The 19,207-nt window shown below is 54.7% G+C and overlaps 3 protein-coding genes across 8 annotated transcripts; 2 read left to right on the top strand and 1 right to left on the bottom strand.

Annotated features, from left to right (window-relative positions):
• Positions 1–534: 534 nt before the first annotated feature.
• On the bottom strand, positions 535–18,304 carry MRPS12 (mitochondrial ribosomal protein S12). 6 transcript variants are annotated; one of them, XM_036013144.1, is made up of 4 exons: positions 18,291–18,304; positions 11,078–11,082; positions 3,337–3,403; positions 535–1,251 (listed from the first exon to the last, which is right to left on the bottom strand). In XM_036013144.1, the coding sequence occupies exons 3-4, from the start codon at positions 3,383–3,385 to the stop codon at positions 881–883; spliced, it is 420 nt and encodes a 139-aa protein (XP_035869037.1). In that variant the 5' UTR covers positions 3,386–3,403; positions 11,078–11,082; positions 18,291–18,304; the 3' UTR covers positions 535–880. The 6 variants fall into 6 exon arrangements, with proteins under 6 accessions (XP_035869037.1, XP_035869033.1, XP_035869035.1 ...); XM_036013140.1 differs by lacking the exons at positions 11,078–11,082; positions 18,291–18,304 and adding exons at positions 3,173–3,258; positions 3,816–3,944; XM_036013142.1 differs by lacking the exons at positions 11,078–11,082; positions 18,291–18,304 and adding an exon at positions 3,816–3,950.
• Positions 3,850–15,025, top strand: SARS2 (seryl-tRNA synthetase 2, mitochondrial). Its single transcript, XM_028529498.2, has 16 exons — positions 3,850–4,191; positions 7,627–7,722; positions 9,697–9,726; positions 10,282–10,422; positions 10,503–10,557; positions 11,113–11,176; positions 11,410–11,515; positions 12,226–12,273; positions 12,516–12,624; positions 12,903–12,948; positions 13,031–13,118; positions 13,197–13,306; positions 14,007–14,100; positions 14,196–14,288; positions 14,391–14,456; positions 14,543–15,025. Exons 1-16 carry the CDS (start codon positions 3,874–3,876, stop codon positions 14,684–14,686), a joined length of 1,608 nt encoding a protein of 535 aa, XP_028385299.2. The 5' UTR covers positions 3,850–3,873; the 3' UTR covers positions 14,687–15,025.
• Positions 15,169–19,171, top strand: CCER2 (coiled-coil glutamate rich protein 2). The gene is made up of 5 exons (XM_028530291.2): positions 15,169–16,793; positions 17,048–17,088; positions 17,202–17,289; positions 17,696–18,204; positions 18,829–19,171. The coding sequence occupies exons 1-5, from the start codon at positions 16,718–16,720 to the stop codon at positions 18,916–18,918; spliced, it is 804 nt and encodes a 267-aa protein (XP_028386092.1). The 5' UTR covers positions 15,169–16,717; the 3' UTR covers positions 18,919–19,171.
• The last annotated feature ends 36 nt before the right edge of the window (positions 19,172–19,207 follow it).

Here is a 19,207-nt window from a genome sequence, read left to right as displayed (position 1 = left end):
ATATAAAAAGTTAGATTTTAAGCACATCTAACCTTAAAATCTAACATGGCGAAGCATAAGATTGGGTAAGGGCAGCATTACTTTCAGGACTGTTTTCTGAGGGGTCAAACAGGCCCAGAGGGGGTAACAATCCCAAAGTCACAGAACAACTAGGAGGCAGAGGCAGGATTTGAACCCAGGACTCTGAGAATAACAGAATTCTCAAGAAGTTCCCATGTAGGCAGCGGCAACCCCCATTCAGTCCTTTCTTGATGCCCCTTCATTGCCACCATTACAATTACTGCCACTTTCAGGAGGAAGCATGGGGGTGGGACTTCCCTTGCCCAGGTCCCAGGACCGGCAGGAAGGGGAACTGGGTCTCAGTTCTGCTACCAGATGCCAAAACTTAAAACTGAGTTCCCATCAGCATGTGCTGTGTGCAGAGTGTCTACTATCCACCAAACCCATCAAAGGGGATGCTGTGGGTAGAGGACGGAGCAGAGGCCCAGAGGACATGTCAGCTGCCAAGACCACAGAGAAGGTAAACGCGGCAAGTGGTACACATCACAACCACAGGGTCTGTGTATTTATTGCAAACCCTTCCCGTGAGGTGGCAGTACAGTGTACTGGCCCAGCAGATGCAGTCTCCTGACCAACACTCTATATGTGGACACCCAGGGTGTTGGCAGAGGGGCACCTTTTTCTAATTCACACCCAGGACCTCCATGGGCTATTATTGGTAGTCCTGATGGAAGAGGGAAATGAAAGAGGCAAAGCCAGGATTTGAACCAGGACAGGCTGCTTCTAGAGCTGGCCTAGCTTCCCGAAGATATTGTAGGAACCCAGAGACAAAGGTTCTTCTTATTCTGCATGAATCCCGGCACAACCATGCACCTGGTGGTCACTTCTTCTTCTGCACATGGCCACAGTCATACTTGCCACGCACAACCTTGAGCTTGACGCCAGGAAGGTCTTGGGTCCGGCCGCCCTGCACCAGCACGATGTGATGCTCCTGTAGGGTGTGGCCCTCTCCCGGGATGAAGCAGACAGCCTCCCGGCCTGTGCTGAGGCGCACGCGGCAGCACTTGCGGTTGGCCGAGTTGGGCTTTTTGGGTTTACGAATGAATGTGCGCAGAACTACACCCTTCAGCTGTGGCCGGCCTTCTGTGGGACCCAGTTTTGTAGGTGGCCACTTTGGAGGGCCCCGGCGGTGCATCTGGTTCAGGGTGGCCATGGGGCGGATGGCCCAGAGCTGGGGGACCATGGCTATACCTGGAGAGACACAACCAGGAGGGCAAGGGGGGGGGGGTATTATCCCAGGGAACAGATAACAGTATTAACGATCCAATTCTGGTGTTCTAGGCACCGTTCCAAGCACTTTATAAGATCCCTATTTATATTTTCCGGGTACTCACAGATAACAGTAATAACAACGAACATTTATTGAGCAACTACCACATGTTAAGGTTCTATTTTCAGCATTTTGCATCAATTAACTCATTTCATTCTGCAAGGGAAGTATTAATTTTAATGCTGTTTAAAGATAATAAAAGCAAATGAGCTCACAATGTTCACCTACTGTTCCGTGCATCACACCTACAATAACTTGTGCTGTCTCCACTGTACCCACTAGGGTCCTGTCCACCCTCTTCTTCTGTGTCCTTCTCCTCCTGGGTCTTCTGACTCCTACTATCTGTTCCAACATGCAGCCAGAGGGATGCTGTGCATACCTAGGTCAGATCACATCCTTTCCCTTCCCACTGCCTCCTGTGGGGCCATCTCACTCAGGGTAAGAATCAAAGTCCTCCCACAAGGCCCCACATGGTCTGGCCCCGGTACTTCCTTCACCTCATCTCCCCACTCATCCCCTCGTTCACCCAGCTGCAGCCTGTGTCCCCAAACACAGCAACAGAAAGGACAGAAGTGTAGCTGCACTGTAGGAAGAGGAAAGGCAGGTGGGGGAGGGAATATATTTCCAAGGCAGACCCACAGGATCTGCTCATAGATAGAATGTAGAATGCAAAAAGACTCTAAGATAGCTGGATTCTTGCCAACATTTATATCTCACCTACTGTGTCTTGGACCCAATAATGGAAGCACGGTGGTGACTGAGATAGCCCTGGATCATGCACTCTTAAGAGTTCCCAGTCCCCTGGCTGGCGTAGCTCAGTGGATTGAGCGTGGGCTGCGAACCAAAGTGTCGCAGGTTCGATTCCCAGTCAGGGTACATGCTTGGGTTGCAGGCCATGACCCCCAGCAACCGCACATTATTGTTTCTCTCCCTCTCTCCCTCCCCCCCCTAAAAATAAATAAATAAAAATCTAAAAAAAAAAGTTCCCAGTCCAATTTAAGGTCCATCCTTTCCTGTCACTGGCATGGATGCCCTTACTTTTCTTTTTAAGATTTTATTTGTTTACTTTTAGAGAGAGGGGAAGGGAGGTAGAAAGAGAGGGAAAGAAACATCAATGTGTGAGAGATACATTGACTGACTGCTTCTTGCATGTACCCAACTGGGGAACCTGGGCCACACCCAAGTATGTGCCCTGACTGGGAATCGAACCTGCAACTTTTTGGTTTGCAGACCGGTGCTCAACCCACTAAGCCACACCAGCCAGGGCTGGATGCCCTTTCATATCCAAAGTCCCCTCTATATACAGGGTAGGTCCTGGCCCTACTCTCCATTTCCACATCTTTGTCTCACACAGCAGAATCCTCAAAGGGGATGAGCCATTCCTAGCAGTCTCTTCCTAGTGGTGTGCCCTTCAGCAAGACTCTTCACCTCTCAGTGTCCTCCATAATCAAGTCTCCCTCCTGAGCACCACGTGTGAGAAGCTACCATTAAACCTGCATGTTAAGCTAACCCAGATTCCCCAGGCAGAGTGCAGGCCTATCATGCTCAGCCTTGTGATCCTTGGTGAATGTCAAACAGAAAGTGCTTAATAAAGGTTTGCATAGTAAATAAGTGAATGAAATACCTCACAAAGGGCATGGCCCATGAGAAGTAGTTAAATGTTTGTAGAAGGAGTAAGTTCATAAACAAAGCGACCCATTCAGTGCCTGGCACATACAAGGCTCTTGAAAAATATTAAACACGTAAACGCTTTGCTTGGATGTCTCTACTACCACGGTGGTATTTAGTAAGTAGAGCAGTTACTAAAGAAATAAGTAATTGAATCAAACTCCTGGTACTCACCCGATGCTAAGTAGCCCTCAATGCAACCACTTCTCATATCTTGCTTTTGCACCCCGAGCTCCACCAAAACCCACCGTGCAACCATCCTGCGGCAGAGGCACTCACGTCCCAGAGGAGATAAGCGTCATCCAGCCTCGTCTCTGCAGCTCACGACTCCCACTTACCATAACTTAAGGACGTGTTGAGGCCACGGAGAAGGTGGGACCAGGACATTCCGCGCCTGCAGCGTTCCTGTATTAGTGGATAACAGACTCAGAAAGGAGTAGGGGGAAGTGACCGTAGTTGGACAAGGACCCAAATTCTCCCCTTCCCGCTCTCAGGACCTTCTGGTTAAATTTAAGTAATGTCCTGTGACGCCTTCCTTTGGGAAGGCTCTTGGGGACCCCACTGCCCACGCCTGCATACTAAAGGGAAACTGAGAGAACCGGAGAGGTTTACAGATAGTCCAGCATCCTTTCGACCTCACCGACCCTAGTAAGGCCCGCAGACACGCAGAATCCAGCTTCTTGCCACTTCCGGGGGGTTAGCCCAGCTGGGATTGGCTGGTTCTGCCTCACGTACAAGACAGGCGTAGCACAGACTACTATTGGGCAACGACAAAGTCAATCTCGGTACACTTTTCTCGGATATGGGAGGGGCTCACCTATTCCAGGGTCTGAGTGGCTCATCCAGAGCAGGACACTGCTTTGCAATTGGTCTAAATGCGGAGTGGACGGGACGAAGGATGCGTGTCTGCTAGTTCTCCTGCCAAGATGGCTGCGTCCACAGCACGGCGTTTGTGGTCTTTTGTGGCCTGCCGAGGGATCCCACCCCGGAGAGGTTGTGTGTGCAACCAGAGCCCAAAGAGGAGTTTCACAACCGAGAGACGAGTCCGGAACCTCCTGTATGAGCACGCGCGCGATGGCTATAGTGCACTCCCTCAGCTGGACATGGAGCGGCTCTGCGCATGCCCGGAAGAAGTCGCGCGCACCCTAGAACACCGCAAGGGGGAGCTGCGGCCAGAAGACCTGCAGGCGATCGTGAGTGAGCTTCCTTGGGCGAAGCCGGCGTGGGGCCGAAGCTCTTTGCCTATTGGCTGTTCGCTTTACGGAAAAGTGGGCGTGCGAGACGCTCTCCAGCTGCGAGCGGTCTCCTTGAAGGAATTTTAGTTCCCTCCCGAAAGTAACCAGTATTGTGCTTGGCCCTCACGAATGTGCTAGTTGTGCCCGGAGTGCAAAGTCCCTGTTCTCCAAACTACCCATTATGCTCTTGTTCCATAAAGCGGGCTGGGTATCTACTCTGCGCTAGGAACTTTGTGCTCACGTTCCCTGTGCTTCGACTTCATGCCAGGCTATCCTAGGACCAAATGCAAAGGCGGGGGGGGGGGGGGGAGGGAAACCGGGGTGTGAATCTGACGGAGTGGGAGAGTGGGAGTGGTTCTTGCCTTTAGAGAGTGAAAGGTCCTGCATCTGCCCCCACGCATAGTAGGCAGTTAAATAGGGTTATTTAATGAATAAACCAGTATGTAAGGAGCGCCTATGTTCCTGGTGTTGAGAATAGGTGGTGAGTAATAATAAAATACACAGCACTTCTATAATGCTATCTTTTGGGGAACTGAAACCAGGATCACCATACTTCTAGGTGAGGAATGGTGGAGACCCCAAATCCTTGCAGCCCTCTCTTGGATTTGCCTACCATCCTGTTCTAAGTGCTTTGTACATATGAACCTAAATCATTTAAGTTTTGCAAGAACACCAGGAAGTAGGTGCCATTATTTCCCCCATTTTATCAGAAGAGAAGCTAAGTCTCAGAAAAGATAATTATCCGTATTTTTCGGACTATAAGACTCACTCCGCGCCCCCCCGCCCCGTGCTGCCGCCATTTGGGAGGAATAATGGTTATTAATGCTGCTGCTGTTGACTTCTGTTTACACTTACATTGGTGAAATATTGTGTCACTTATGTTATTAAATATTTTACCACATTCTTTGCTTCAAAATTTTTTTCCGCCCTGGCTGGTGTAGCTCAGTGGATTGAGCGCGGACTGGGAACCAAAGTGTCCCAGGTTTGATTCCCAGCCAGGGTACATGCCTGGGTTGCAGGCCATAACCCCCAGCAACTGCATATTGATGTTTCTCTCTCTTTCTCTTTCTCCCTCCCTTCCCTCTCTAAAAATAAATAAATAAATAAATAAATTTTTTTCCTATTTTCCTCTAAAACCTGGGTGCTTCTTATGGTCCAAAAAATACGGTAACTTGCCCAAATCATGATGCTTGTGAGTGACAGGTGGGAATTTGAACAATGCCATTTGGCTCCAGAAGCCAGTCTTGACTATTCCACTATGCTTCCTTGTGAGCAGGGCAATCTGAGTTCACAGTCTAGTGAAAGAGATATTTAACATACAATTAAAAACATAAAATTAATCTTTGGTAAGTGCTGTGATGACAGAGTAAAGGACACAGTACTGGGAGGGCTTCTCAGAGGAGGTGGCATTGGGCAAACATTTGTGGGGTGAGTGATGTTAGCCAGGGGAACAGAGGAGAAGAGTGTCCCAGGTGGAGGGACCAGCACTGCCACCAAAGCATACAGGCAGGTAATTTAGAGTGTCACCGCCTTTACTCTGTCTTCCAAATTTTGTGGCCAAGAGTAAGAAACATCGTACATCCTGATCCAGGACACACACCCAAAGACAAAACCAAAGTTTATTGACAATTCTTGCTCTTACTATGTGTGATATATTCTTGTGTTTTATTATATTTAATTTTAAAAGTGCTAGCTTAGACACCCTCTAGGATGGCTGTTGTCAAGAAAGCAGGAAATAACAAGTTTGGGCAAGGGTGTAGAGAAATTGGAACCCTCTGCATTGTTGGTGGGAATGTAAAATGTTCCATCCACTTTGGGAAACAGTCTGGCAGTTCCTCCCAAAACTACACGTAGAGTTACCGTATGACCCAGCAGTTCCACTTCTGGGTATATGCCCCAAAGAACTGAAAGCAGGTCCTTGAACAGATATTTGTATCTCGTGGCAGCATTATTCACAATAGCCAATATGTGGAAATAACCTAAGTGTCCATTGACAGATGAATGTATAAGCAAAGTGGGACACACACACACACACACACACACACACACCCCGGAATACTGAGCCTTAAAAAGGAAGTCCTGCCATATGCTATGTCACAGATGAACCTTGAGGACATTGTGCTAAGTGGAAAAAATCCACTTATAAAAAGACATACTATATGATTCCACTTAGCGTAATCAGCTTCATAGAGACAGAAGAATGCTGGTTGCCAAGGGCTAGGGGAGGGGAGAAGGGAAGTTGGTGTTTAAGATACAGTTTCAGGTGGGGAAGATGAACAAGTTCTGTAGATGGATAGGGGTCAAGATAACACAACAGTATGAATGTACTTTGTGCCACTGAACTGTATGCTTAAAAATGACAAACTTGGTAAATTCAATGTACATTTACCAGTGTTTTAAAGTGCAGATTTAGAGATCCTAAATGAATGTTATAACCCAGTAACGGATCACATTCCAAAGCTTAAAAGACACTTCTTTGGGGCGTGAAGTGTGAAGAAGGATGTGGCACGTGGCTTTGCAGGTAATAGTAGGACGTGTGATTTGCTCCTGAAGGCTGGGCAGGAGGACGGATTTGATGGATATTCACAGACAGAAAGGACAGGACATGTACCTGGGCTCAGGGCTGGGTTGGCATCCAGGAGGAGGCCCAGGGCTTTGGGGTGGGCGACAGGAGTTGGTGGGGCTGTCCTCAAGGAGGAGGAGCAGATTTGAGGGAAATGCTTTTCTCAGAGTCACTTTGCACATGGTGAGCATGAAATGTCCAGGGATCTTCCAGGAGGAGCCACCAAGCGAGTAGCAGCCCACCCTGGGTTCCGCTTTCCCCTTCAGATTCCCAGTCCTGGAGCACTAAGACAGCGTCTGTACCATTTTGTCTAAGGGTCACTGCAACCAGAGAGGACAAAGGGATTTGCCCAGGGACCTGGGCTCCCAGACGGCCTCCATGTCAGTATTCGCACCCAGGAAATGATAGCTGGGGTGCCAGCCTTTCTTGCCCCTCCTGACCCATGTTGGAGAGTGCAGGGTTAGCGGCTGTGGCAGCCCCTCAGATAGAAGCTCTTTTGCTCTGACATGGGAGTCAAGAGTTGAGTGCTCCGGGGGCCTCAGCTCCACGTCCCTCAGGGGATGGATCGTCCCAGATCCTTTCATCTTCTTGCTGTGTGTCCCTTAGGATGTTGTCGTGTTCAGCTATCCTTAGGGCCCATCATCCAATCCAAAAAGAAGCATCGGGAAATCCTAGTGCTGAAGAGAAGCAAGGAAGAATGGCTACCATGAGCAGTGAGGGTCTCTGCCTCAGCCTACCAGTGGTCCTGGTGGCCAGTGTGGTGAGGCTCCAGCCAGAAGGGGCAAAGGATGGGGCCACTTCACAGCTTTCCCTGCTGTGTCCATCCCCAGATCTCGACATGGCGGGAGCTGAGGCAGCTGCAGGAGCAGATCCAGAGCCTGGAGGATGAGAAGGGGGCCGTGGCTGAGGCAGTGCGGACCCTGCTGGTGAGAATGGGGGTCCCAGGTGGCTGGGGGGTGGGGCCAGGATGCCTCTGGCTGCTTTTTCTTTTTTTTTTTAATCCTCATTCAAGGATATGTTACTGAATTTAGAGAAAGAGGAAATGGGGGGAGGCAAGAGAGAAACATTGCTGTGAGAAACATCGCTGTGAGAAACATCAGTCGGTTGCCTCCCTTACGTGCCCTAACCAGGGATCAAACACAAACCCTTTGGATGTATAGGACGACGGTCCGTCCAACCGAGCCACCCGGCCAAGGCACCTCTGGCTGCTGTCATGAGAAACCCAATGGCAGGAACTTGAAGGAGGATGTGGACATTGATTACTTCACATTACATGCTATCCAGGACACTGGGGTCAATAAATTAGCAGCTCCTCCAGCATCCCCAACCCAGTTCCTTTCCCTCTGTCTCTACCCATGACTTCGCTGTGGTGATTTGAACTCAGTTTCCCCTCTCATAGTTCCAAGGTGGCTGCCGTAGTAGTGGTAATATAGCGTCTCTTCTAGTGACTCTGCCAAAGGCAGGAAATGGCACTTCTCTGGCTTGAGTGCCTTTTTCAAGAGCAAGGAGACCTTCCCTGGAGCCTCCAGCAGAGCGCCCTCATTCTCATAGGCCCAGACCCCACCCCCACACCTGTCGGCAACAAGAGACAACCTCACCTGCGCCCACATTTCCTGCACTCCAGACTGCCTAGGCGGGCAAACTGAGTCCGGGGCCTGTGGGAAAGGAGGAAGGAGGGTGGCGAGTTTGCAGTAGACAGCCAACAGCATCTACCGTGGAGGACTGAAAGACAGTCACAAAGATAATAGCAGACGTTTGTATACCAATCACTGTGTGCCAGGTACTGTTCTAGGTGCTTTCCTTACTCTTGATTCTCACAACTCTGAGACAGTTACAGTGCAAACCCAATTCAGGCTGAGGCCCCAAGGGGTTAAAACGTGCCTGAGACTCAGCCAGGAAATGGGGCAGCAGGATTTGTTTCCCGGCATTGGGGCTGCTTTTCACCACTCTGCTGGAAGGCCTCTCTCAACACTGACGGCATCTCCCAGGGCCCTGCTGCGGGCGAGCCAGGCCCTGGGCCATGTGCAGCACGGGGGGCAGACGACGAAAACAACACTGTTGAGCCCTGGCGGAGTGGCTTGGCTGGTGGAAGTGTAATCCCGTGCACCAAAAGTTTGCAGGACTGATTCCCAGTCAAGGCGCATACCTAGGTTGCAAGTTCAATCCTGGTCCAGACACATACAAGAGGCAACCAATCGATGTTTCTCCTATAGATGTTTCTCTCTCTCCTTTCCCCCCTCCCTCTCTCTCTCTGTAAGCAATGAAAACTGTCCTCAGGTGAGGATTAAAAAACAAACAAACACACAGTAGACCTCAGTGAGTGGTCAGTGAGTGCTGGCACATCGTCTCAGGGAAGCCGCGCACCGGCCTGCTGGGCACCCTGTTTCACAGTGGGGATACCAAGGCTCAGGGAGGGGTGGAGAGTTGCCCAGGGCACCCAGCTGGTCAGCACCCAGCATGCAGACCAGGTCTGTCTGATTCCCTGTGCTGCTCGGTCTCACAGAGGCTCAGAGTGTCGAAGGCCCTTGGTCGCAGGCCTCTACATACACTCTCACAGACTGTCTTTCCAAGCCTCAGTTTTCTCATCCACAAGACGAGGTCATGTTGGTGCCAGCCTCGTGGAGTACACTGTGAAGAAATAGGACCGTGCAAAGGCCCTCTATATGGAGCCAGGTGTGAGGCAGCACTCAAAAAAGGGCTGCAGCAGTGATTTCTATTATGTTATTTTGCCTCCTCCCAGCTTTACTGGCAGAAACTGAGGCACAGGCCAGGAGGGACCCAGCCAGGCATTAGCAAAGCAAGGAATGCAGATCCCTTGGCCCTGTTTGACCTTTCACCCTCCCTCCTCCCCACCTCCAACTTCATCCACCTAATCTCCCTGTCTCTCTCTCTTCTACCAGGTGAACCAGGACAGTAATCAAGCACAGCAGGTACCAGGGGAGATGCTGTCCTGTCCCTGGTGGGGGCTGGGCAGCAGGCATCATATCAGTCATGATTCCCCCATTGTGTGTGACAGTGATGGTCATGATTCCTCCATTGTATGTGGCAACTCAAACAGGATTAAGGAAAAAAGAAAACCAGGCACTATCAATTCATGAAACTAAAATGTAAGCTTCAGGTACAGCTGGATCCAGGTCCTGGCTTCATATTTGGTTCTGCTTCCCTCTTATTCCCTGACAGCTCCAGCCATAGTCCTGGGCCTATTCACATGAGTTTGGCTTGTGTCATGTGCCTCTATTTGAGCCAATCACTGTGGCCAAGGCAATGGAGTGTTCCAGTAATCCAGGCCTGAGTCATATCCCCATGGACATGCCATGTGAAGGGGAGGGGAGAAGGGAGGTTTCCTAAAGGAAATTAAGGATATTGGGCCAAAAGAGGAGGCAACGAATGTTTACCATGAGGATCCGCCAGCCAGGATCCCAGTCAGGCTGGTTGAGGGACTCCCCCACCCTGTCCTGGGATGACCCTGCTTGTCCCACCCTCAGGACCCCCAATACCAGAGTCTGCGGGCACATGGTCGGGAGATCCGGAAGCAGCTCGTGCTCCTGTACCCCAAGAAGGCCCTGCTTGAGGAGCAGTTCTACTTGCGGGCACTGAGGCTGCCCAACCAGACCCACCCAGACGTGGTAAGCCCGGTGCTGGGCAGCAGGTGGCCAGGGGCTTGCCTAGTGTCACCTTCCCGGTGATGCCCTCTGTCTCTCTGCAGCCCGTTGGGGATGAGAGCCGGGCCCGAGTGCTGCATGTGATTGGAGACAAACCAGGTGGGTCACACTCAGACCTAGGGACCCTAGGCGGGGGCAGGGCTGCTAGGGTCTGGGACTGCACTCGCACCTGTAGAGCCCCAGGCATGGCGGAGGTGGCTCCAGCTCACTGCCTCGCGCCAGTGTGTCTGGAGCGGTTCTGTTTTCATTCTCTGTCCCCTCACCCCCTCGGGCCCTTCCACCCTGCTGTCTCTGTGTGTGCCCAGGCGTGTGTCTGGCCGGCTGATGGCTCTGTCCTGGGCTCCCTCTCTCATGTGCTTTTCTTCCCTGGCTCTGTGTGTCTCCCTTTCTCTCTGATTCTCTCTCCTTTCCACCTAGGGTTCCCTTCTTCCCTGTCTCCCTTCCTCTCCTTTTCTGTCTCTGCCTCCTTCTTTTTCCCTCTCTCTCTTCTCTTCCTTCCTCTCTCTGTCCCTTTTCCAGGTCTGTGTTCCTCTCTCTTCTTTTCTCTCCCTTTGTCTTGCTGCCTTTCCTTCTTGCTGTCTCTCTCTAATCTTCATTTTCTCTGTCCCAGTCCCCCCACCCCTTCTCACCCCATTGCTTTTCATCCACATCCAGCTTTCTCCTTCCAACCCCGGGGCCACCTGGAAATTGCCGAGAAACTCGACATCATCCGTCAGAAGTGAGCCCCCCCAGCCCCTTCTGCCCAGCCTTTTCCACCCCAACAGCTGGCTGCCGGCTCTGCCTCCCCCTGCCCAGCATGGGATGTTGAACCACCAAGGCCACACCCTGCATGAATGTTTGATGCCCGGTCTCCCGTTTGGCAGCTGGGCCTCTGCCCCAGGGTGTGTGGGCTCCCTCTCCCCGCCAGCCCTAACCCGCGTGCCCATGCCTGTGTGCCCATCTGTCTCCCAGGCGCCTGTCCCACGTGTCTGGCCACCGTTCCTATTACCTGCGTGGGGCTGGAGCCCTCCTGCAACACGGCCTGGTCAACTTCACACTCAACAAGCTCATCCACCGGGTATGGGCAAGGATGGAAGGGCTACCCGGAGCGGGAGGTGTTGAAGCTGACCTCAGAAGGCTCAAAGCGTTGAGGAGGGGTGTGACCTCTGTTCTAGTCCCTGTTTTCAGAACTTTGTATGTATCATTGACACATTTCATTTTTATGGCAACTTCATGAGGTGGGGACTAGTGTTACCCCCACTGTAGAGATGGAGAAATTGAGGCCTGGAGTAAGTCGCCCAAGGCCTTAAGGCTTAGGTGTAGGCGCGAGGCAGAGCCATCCTTGTAACCATGCACTCACCGCCTGCCCACCACGGGAAAGGAGTGCTGGGGAACCACGTGCTCTGAAAACAGAGGGGCCGGCAGATGCTGAGTGCATGAGGCATTGGCCGTGATGAGGGCCTTGAATGCTCCCTGGGGAGCCCTGGGGGGCTTCATTTAAATTGAGCAGGCAAAGAACATGATCAAACTATACTTCTGGCTGCTCTGTGTGGGATGATTTGAGTGTGGAAGCCGTCAAGCACCAGAAGAGGGTCCCAATGACAGGGACCCCAGGGCCAGCTCCAAGCCCACTACTTGGGTCTTCCTCAGTGTCCTCTGGAGTGGAGTGGACTTTGGAGTGGCAGGGGGCACTGTTGGCCCATCTGCAGTGTCCCTTCTTCAGGCCTGAGCTCAGGGTCCAGCGGGGGTCCTGCCTGCGCTTCTCATCCCTTCCCTTCCCCCACACAGGGCTTCACCCCCATGACGGTGCCAGACCTTCTCCGAGGAGCTGTGTTTGTGAGTGAGGACTCTGTTCTCTATGCTAAGCTGTGTGTCGGGCCCCGTTCTGGGGGGCCTGGGCAGGGAGACTAGTCGGCCCCCCGAGGAAAGAGTCCTGGGGCTGGCTCCAGGGGTTAGGACGGAACTGGGAGGCCAGGGTCATTCCAGATGCTCCTAGGGGACAAGTAGGGTTGTGACTGCAAAGATGGAGGATACCATGGTTACCTGCCCCGACCTCTGTGGCTTGGCCTCCTCCTCAGGAAGGCTGCGGGATGACCCCAAATGCCAACCCGTCCCAAATTTACAACATCGACCCCTCCCGTTTTGAAGACCTCAACCTGGCCGGGACAGCAGAGGTGGGGCTTGCAGGTGAGCACGTGCCTGGGGCCAGGGGCGAGTCCACCTCCAGGGCCCTCAGAGCAGAAGGGATTGTGGGGGGACGACTTGGAGCATCCTGAGCGGGGCAGCCGCCTGCCCAGGACACCTCAGCAACCCCAGGGCCGGACAGGTACAGACGTCAGGCCATCGACTGTGCCCCGACGGGAGGTTGCATCTGCCAGAGGGGACACCTTTTCTGATCCTCTCAGAAGTTGCCTGTGGTTGGAAGGCGGCCCTGGCTGACCCATTCTGTCCCCCTCTCCTTCCAGGCTACTTCATGGACCATTCCGTGGCCTTCAGGGACCTGCCCATCAGGTGATGCTCAGTTCCTGTAGACCTTGTCCCCACCTGTGACATTCCCTCTCCCCTCCCTGACCTCCCCCGCTTGCCCCCCCAGAATGGTTTGTTCCAGTACCTGCTACCGGGCAGAGACCGACACAGGGAAGGAGCCGTGGGGGCTGTACCGAGTGCACCACTTCACCAAGGTTGGCATAGCAGGCGCTTTGGGGGGTCACCCCCACAGCCCAGGGTCTCCTGACTCCTGTGCCCCTGCTCTGCCCCAGGTGGAGATGTTTGGGGTGACAGGCCCAGGACTGGAACAGAGCTCACAGCTGCTGGAGGAGTTTCTGTCCCTGCAGATGGAGATCTTGACAGAGCTGGGCTTGCACTTCCGGTGCGGAGGGGGCGGCTGCGGTGGAGGGTGAGGGGGGCGAGGAGGTAGATGCTGGGCTGATGCTTCTCCATTTTGAAAATCCTCCCCACTTCTCCCCCGCCTCCTTTTCCCTGTATTACCATTGTACATAGGCTCTCTGCCTATCAACCTCTGAAGTCCTCATTAGGGTTATGGGGTTGTAACCACAGCTTAAGCAGCACAGGGTTGAGACCCAGGCCCCTTCCTCCCTGTTGCTCCCCATCCCTAGGGTGCTGCCTCCCATGCGTGGTCCCTGCCGGCCCCTCCCGGCCCCATGAGAAGGGGACACGCCCCTGAGTGTTGGATGCCTACTTCCCCTCTCACCGCCAGTCACATGTAGCTTTCAAAAGACACAGAAATGCAAACATCTTTCTGCATGACCCATTACAAAAACTGGGGATGCTGTTATTACAGACAGTGAGACTGGCTGTGGTGGACAGCCTGGAGATGTGGCCACGTGCCTTTTCTCCTCCCCGGCCTCCTCTCCCATCAGCTCCTTCCTGTCCCTCTTACTGTATCTGCTTCTCCATCACCAGCCCCTGCCTCAAGGAGGTGTCCCCTCTGCCACTATCTTCTTTGTTACTTCCATTGCCCACTTTTTTGGTTACCTTCTCTTCCATCGTTTCCATTTTTTCTCTCCTCCTCACCCTGAACCTCACCTTGTCTTTCTCCGTGGCTGCAGGGTCCTGGACATGCCCACCCAGGAACTGGGCCTTCCCGCCTACCGCAAGTTCGACATTGAGGCCTGGATGCCAGGCCGGGGTCGCTTTGGCGAGGTGAGCCCCCGCTCTGGTGGGGACACAGGGTGGAAGGCGGATGACACCACCGCCCACAGCTGATGCCCTCAGCCCAACCCCACCCCCTCGTCCAGGTCACCAGTGCTTCCAACTGCACGGACTTCCAGAGCCGCCGCCTCCACATCATGTTCCAGACGGAGGCTGGGGAGCTGCAGTTTGCCCACACGGTGAGCACCTGCACCTCCCCACACCCACACCACTTCCCGCACGGCCTCAGCCCCTCCCTGGGAGGCCTGGCAGGCCCCTGTCTGAGCATGGCCCTCTCCCAGGTGAATGCCACCGCCTGTGCTGTCCCCCGCCTGCTCATCGCCCTCCTGGAGAGCAATCAGCAAAAGGTGAGGGGCCGAAGGATTGCACCCGGAGGGGCAGAGGGCAGAGGGCTCGTGCAGCAGCAGCAGCCTGAGGTCTGCTCTGTCCCCAGGACGGCTCAGTCCTCGTGCCACCTGCCCTCCAGCCCTACCTCGGCACCGATCGGATCACAGCCCCCACCCACGTGCCTCTCCAGTACATCGGGCCCAACCAGCGCCAGAAGCCCAGGCTCCCGGGACAGCCTGTCTTGAGCTGAGGACTCATCAGCCACCAGGGTTATTGCTGCTTCTTGGACCTCAGGGGACCCCGGGTCCCTGGGACCTGTTGTCCTGGGACGGTCCTGACATCTGTGTACCTCACACCAGCTCTACACCTGGGCCTGTGGACTCCAGGGTCCACCTCCCCCCTTCCCTATTTCCACAGAATCAGTCAGTGACCCTGTTGTCACTAGGGGTCCCAGCCTGTACTGGGAAGCAGAACATCCGGAGACCTGAAGGCTCTAGGGGTGGGGAAAGGAGAGAGGCCTCCAAGCTTCCTTCTCCCCTCCCCACTTCAGTGCTTAGCAGACGGTCCCCAATAAATGGTCAGAACAACAGCCTTTGTGAATCTGTGAGCAAAGGAGATGGTCCTGGCCAGCTTGCGGGGGGTACTGGGCAATTGCTCAGAAGTGCTCAATCATCAAAGGACCATTGCTGGAGTCCAGCAACTTCCAGGGCACCTGGACAGTAGCTTGGGGGCCGCCAGGGGAGCTGAGAGGATGCCGAGGTCTCTCCCCTTACTTTAGGACAGCGGCATCTCATACTCACCTATTTCACCCTCACCCCTTGGTTTCCAGCTTCGGGCCGGGGTCCAGTAGGCAGTACAAACAGTGAAACCAAAACTTGCTCTTCACTCAGGCGTGCCCTGCAGTGCATGGAGCCGTTTTCCCAGCTCCCCTGGCCACAGCCCTGCAGGGCATCCTCACTCCACTTACATTCACATCCACTCGATCTGCACAGCTCCACCTCCAAAATACTCCCAGATCCCGCCCCCTGCCTCTCGTCCCTGGCTCCTCCATGGTCCTGTCCACCACTGTCTCCCATTTGGATAGTCACGCAGCCTCTGCTGTCTCCCTGCTCCTTGTCCCACACAGCCCGAGGGACCCTGGGACACCAGCATCAGGCCATTCCCCTCCTGCCCAGAGCCCTCCTGTGGTTCCAGTCACTCAGGAAAGGACAGAGTTGTCACCGTGGTCCACAAGGTCCCACATGATCTGATTCCTGCCTTTCTCTTCCACTCTCCCTCTCTCTGTCACACTGTGGTCGTTCAAAACTCTGGTCTTTGCACTCACTCATCCACTCCCTTGTGATCTTGTGCGGTTGCTCCATTTTAATCACTCAGGTCTCTGCCCAAGTGTCACCTCAGAGAGAACTACCCTGAACTTCCTGGCCACAAAGGAAAACCCCCAGCACCCACTGATGCACCCACATACATGTAACCCCACAGTCCCTCCCTTCCTCCCTCCTTACATACCATGTGATTATTTGAGTGTCGTCTGCCATCCCTTTTTCAAATGTCTGTGCCTTCACTGCAGCAGCCTCTGGGTCTACAAGAGGGTCAGGCACATAGTAGGTGCTCAACAAAAATTACAGCACTGAAGGTGCTACAACCTGAGCAGTTCCCCACACCCAGAACTGCCTGTCAGCGTATACACACGCTCGTTTATTTAATCCTCGCCATCAAGCCTCAGCCACAGAGTAAGTTGTCACCAGCCCTATTTTATAAATGGAGAAACAGGTCTCGGAGAGGTGAAGCAATTGTCCCGGGACTACAGGGCTGGCAGCTGTGGAGCTGCGAGTCAGGAGGAGCCCAGCCACAACCTCAGGAAACAGGTTTGAGGCCTGCTTTCCAAGATGAGGAAACGGGCCAAGGAAGGGTAGGAGTTGCGTGAGGTCGGTCAGTAAGTGGCCACTGCTGGATTTGAACCTAGCCCTGCCTCCCAGCGACGGCTTAAGCTTGTAGGTTTCTCTGGGGAAACCTACTTCCATCTCGCCCCTCCCCCCGCGCACCCTCCCATCCTGATGCTGAGGTGCCAAAAAGCAGGAGGGGAGCGGGTGCAGGGCGTGGGTCCCCATGAATAATTGAGGGTCTCAGGCAGGTCGGGCGCCCCGCAGCTGCTGTCCAGCCTCGGGCGGGGAGGGGGCGGCAGTGACGTCACTTCCTCCCTCACGGAGGCCAGGGGCGCGGGTTATAAGGAGCTGCCACCCGGTTCTTCACAGCACCAGGTCCCTGGTCGGGAAGCCTCACCATGCTGCTGCACTGCGGGCGCTCGGTGCTGCAGGTGCTGCCGCTGTCCCCGCTGCTGGTGCTGCTGCTGGGGGCGTGTGAGTGCCAGAAACCAGGGAGGGGGCACCTTGGTGGTGGTCTGGGAGCAGGGACTCGGGTGATGGGGGGCTGGGACAGTGCCGCCCACGGAGTCGGATGACGGACTTCATGGGCCGAGTTTCCCGTGGGGACAGTGCACCTGGCAGGTGAACTGGGGAGAGGACTGTGGGTACCAGGACGCCCTTGGCGCTTGGATCAGCATCGGGGACAGCGCCAGGGTCTTGAGCCCAGTTCCCACCTCCTTCCTCCACAGCCTCCGCTGCTCCGTTGGCACCGAGGCCTTCCAAGGAGGAGGTAAGGAGTGTGGACGTCCTGCCCAGCCTCCCCCACGGTCATCTCCTCTGCAGCTGCTCTCCTTACCCCCACCTGCCCTAACTTCAGGTTCCCCTCTGACCCTTCGCCCTCAGCTGACCCGCTGTCTGGCAGAGGTGGTCACAGAAGTGCTGACCCTGGGTCAGGCCCAGCGAGGCCCTTGCACGACTCTCCTCCACAAAGGTAAGGAGGGCCCAGGCTCCAGTTCCTCTGGGAGCTCCCACCCCACCTGGCATTGTTCCAGGCAGCCTGGAGAGTGTCCTCTTATCCCCAACCATTCCTCGCCTCCTCCACTCACCTCCCTCTCCAAAGCCTCTTCCCTCTCCTGCTTAGGCTCCGTTTTTGGCTGGCGGGGGTGACGCCAGTCACCGCCAAGTCCTTGTGTCCTCTCTTCTCCCAGCATGTCCAGCCTGGCCCCAGCCCACCCTGGGGGCTCCCCTACAGTGGTCCGGGGGTGGGGCAATGTCCTCAGCACCTGACCCTCCTCTCCCAGTTCTGGGCAGTCCCCCGGTGGGGCTCTGGGTGAGCCCCAGAATTCCAGATGTTTCCCAACTGGCCATACGAAGAGCATCCTTTCTCTTTCCGCCAGAGATGTGTGAGACAGGACCCTACAGCTGTGTATCCACTGAGGAAAAAGGCCTGCTAGTTGGAGATTTCAAGAAGCGGGAGGCTGGGAAGATGAGGTCCAGCCAGGAGGTGAGGGATGAGGAAGAGGAGGAGGCAGCGGAGAAGATCCACAAGTCTGAAGTGCAGGAACAGGCAATCCGCAAGCAGCTCCACAGCCAGCTCCGCCAGGAGGAAGACCGTGAAGAGGAAGAGGGGGAAAAGAAGAGGGGGCCCTCAGAGACCTTTGAGGGCCTGTGGAAGCAGCAGCTAGAGGGTGGAGGTGGCCCCCAGAAGCGGGTGGCAGAGCAGGCCAGTGACGAGGAGACAGCCCAGTTCGAGGCTGAGAAGGGCATGCAGGTGCTGGGCGGGGGCCACAGCCTGTGGAAGGGGGCAGAGGGCAGGGGAAGAGAGAGGCACGAGGACCTGCTGCACCACCACCACCACCTGCCGGAAACTGAGCCCAAGCAGAAGGCAGAGGCTGCGGAGAGGGAGGTGAGCAGAGGAGGCAGTGGGGAGCAGGGTAGACCTGTCAGTGGGGTTCCTGCCACACAGCTACCAGCCAGTGTTGGGCCATAAACAGTAAGGCCCACCATGAAAGGGTCACAGTGACCAGGACTTGGACAGGAACATCCAAGCAGGGCCACTACCGGACCAAGATGGTTTCCACTCTCATTATAGCAACCCGGACAGCTGTCATTAGTGCACAGAAGTGTCTCACTTAGCCACCATTGCTAGTCCCCAACAACCAAATTGGCCACACGAATAGGCTGATGCTGTGCCTGGTTCACGGCACTGCACATGGGCACTACTGCAGAAAGCAGGGTGTCTCCATGATTGGTGGCTGTAACCGAAATGGCCATCCGCTCCCAAATGGGTTATGGCATCCCAGTTGGCACCTCTGCTGTTGGCTAGGGCAGTCACCATAGGCCCCACCACTGGTCACGCTGGCCAACATTACTCTTCTGGGACTATGGCAACCACTGTGGTCACTATCACAGCCCACGATGACCACTGCTGGCTGCCACTATGCAAGCTGACATGGCCCCCATTCACGGGTAACCACGGAGGAGACCTGCCTCTGGCGGGCGCTGACCACCCCGTTTCTGATCCCACCAGGAGCAGGACGCGGAGCAGCTGGAGCACGCGAGAGAGGAGCTGAAGAAGGCTGCAGAGGTGCTGAGGCAGGAGCTCTGGCGGGAAGGCTGACCCCTGACCTCGCGCCCTCCTTCCTGACACATCCCGTGGCTTAGGACTGTTGACCCCCAAAGCCCCCACCTCACCAGGTGCCCCACTGCACTCCCAACCTGCAGGGGTGGGAGGAGGGTGTGCCTTGGAGCCAGGCCTGAGGGGCCGAGTCTGCGCTGGTGAGACAGGCTGGCTCAGACCAACTCAGGAGACACTCTGCCCCCCACAAAACCCACTCCCACCCTTCTGAGTGAATAAAGCACAAAGCAAACCACCAGGGCTTACTGTGTAGCACTCAATTTGGGATGGG

Source organism: Phyllostomus discolor, chromosome 12, assembly GCF_004126475.2.
Source record: "Phyllostomus discolor isolate MPI-MPIP mPhyDis1 chromosome 12, mPhyDis1.pri.v3, whole genome shotgun sequence".
NCBI lineage: Eukaryota > Metazoa > Chordata > Mammalia > Chiroptera > Phyllostomidae > Phyllostomus > Phyllostomus discolor.
The sequence above is the reverse complement of the archived record's forward strand: the minus strand, read 5'-3'. Positions and strand labels throughout refer to the sequence as shown.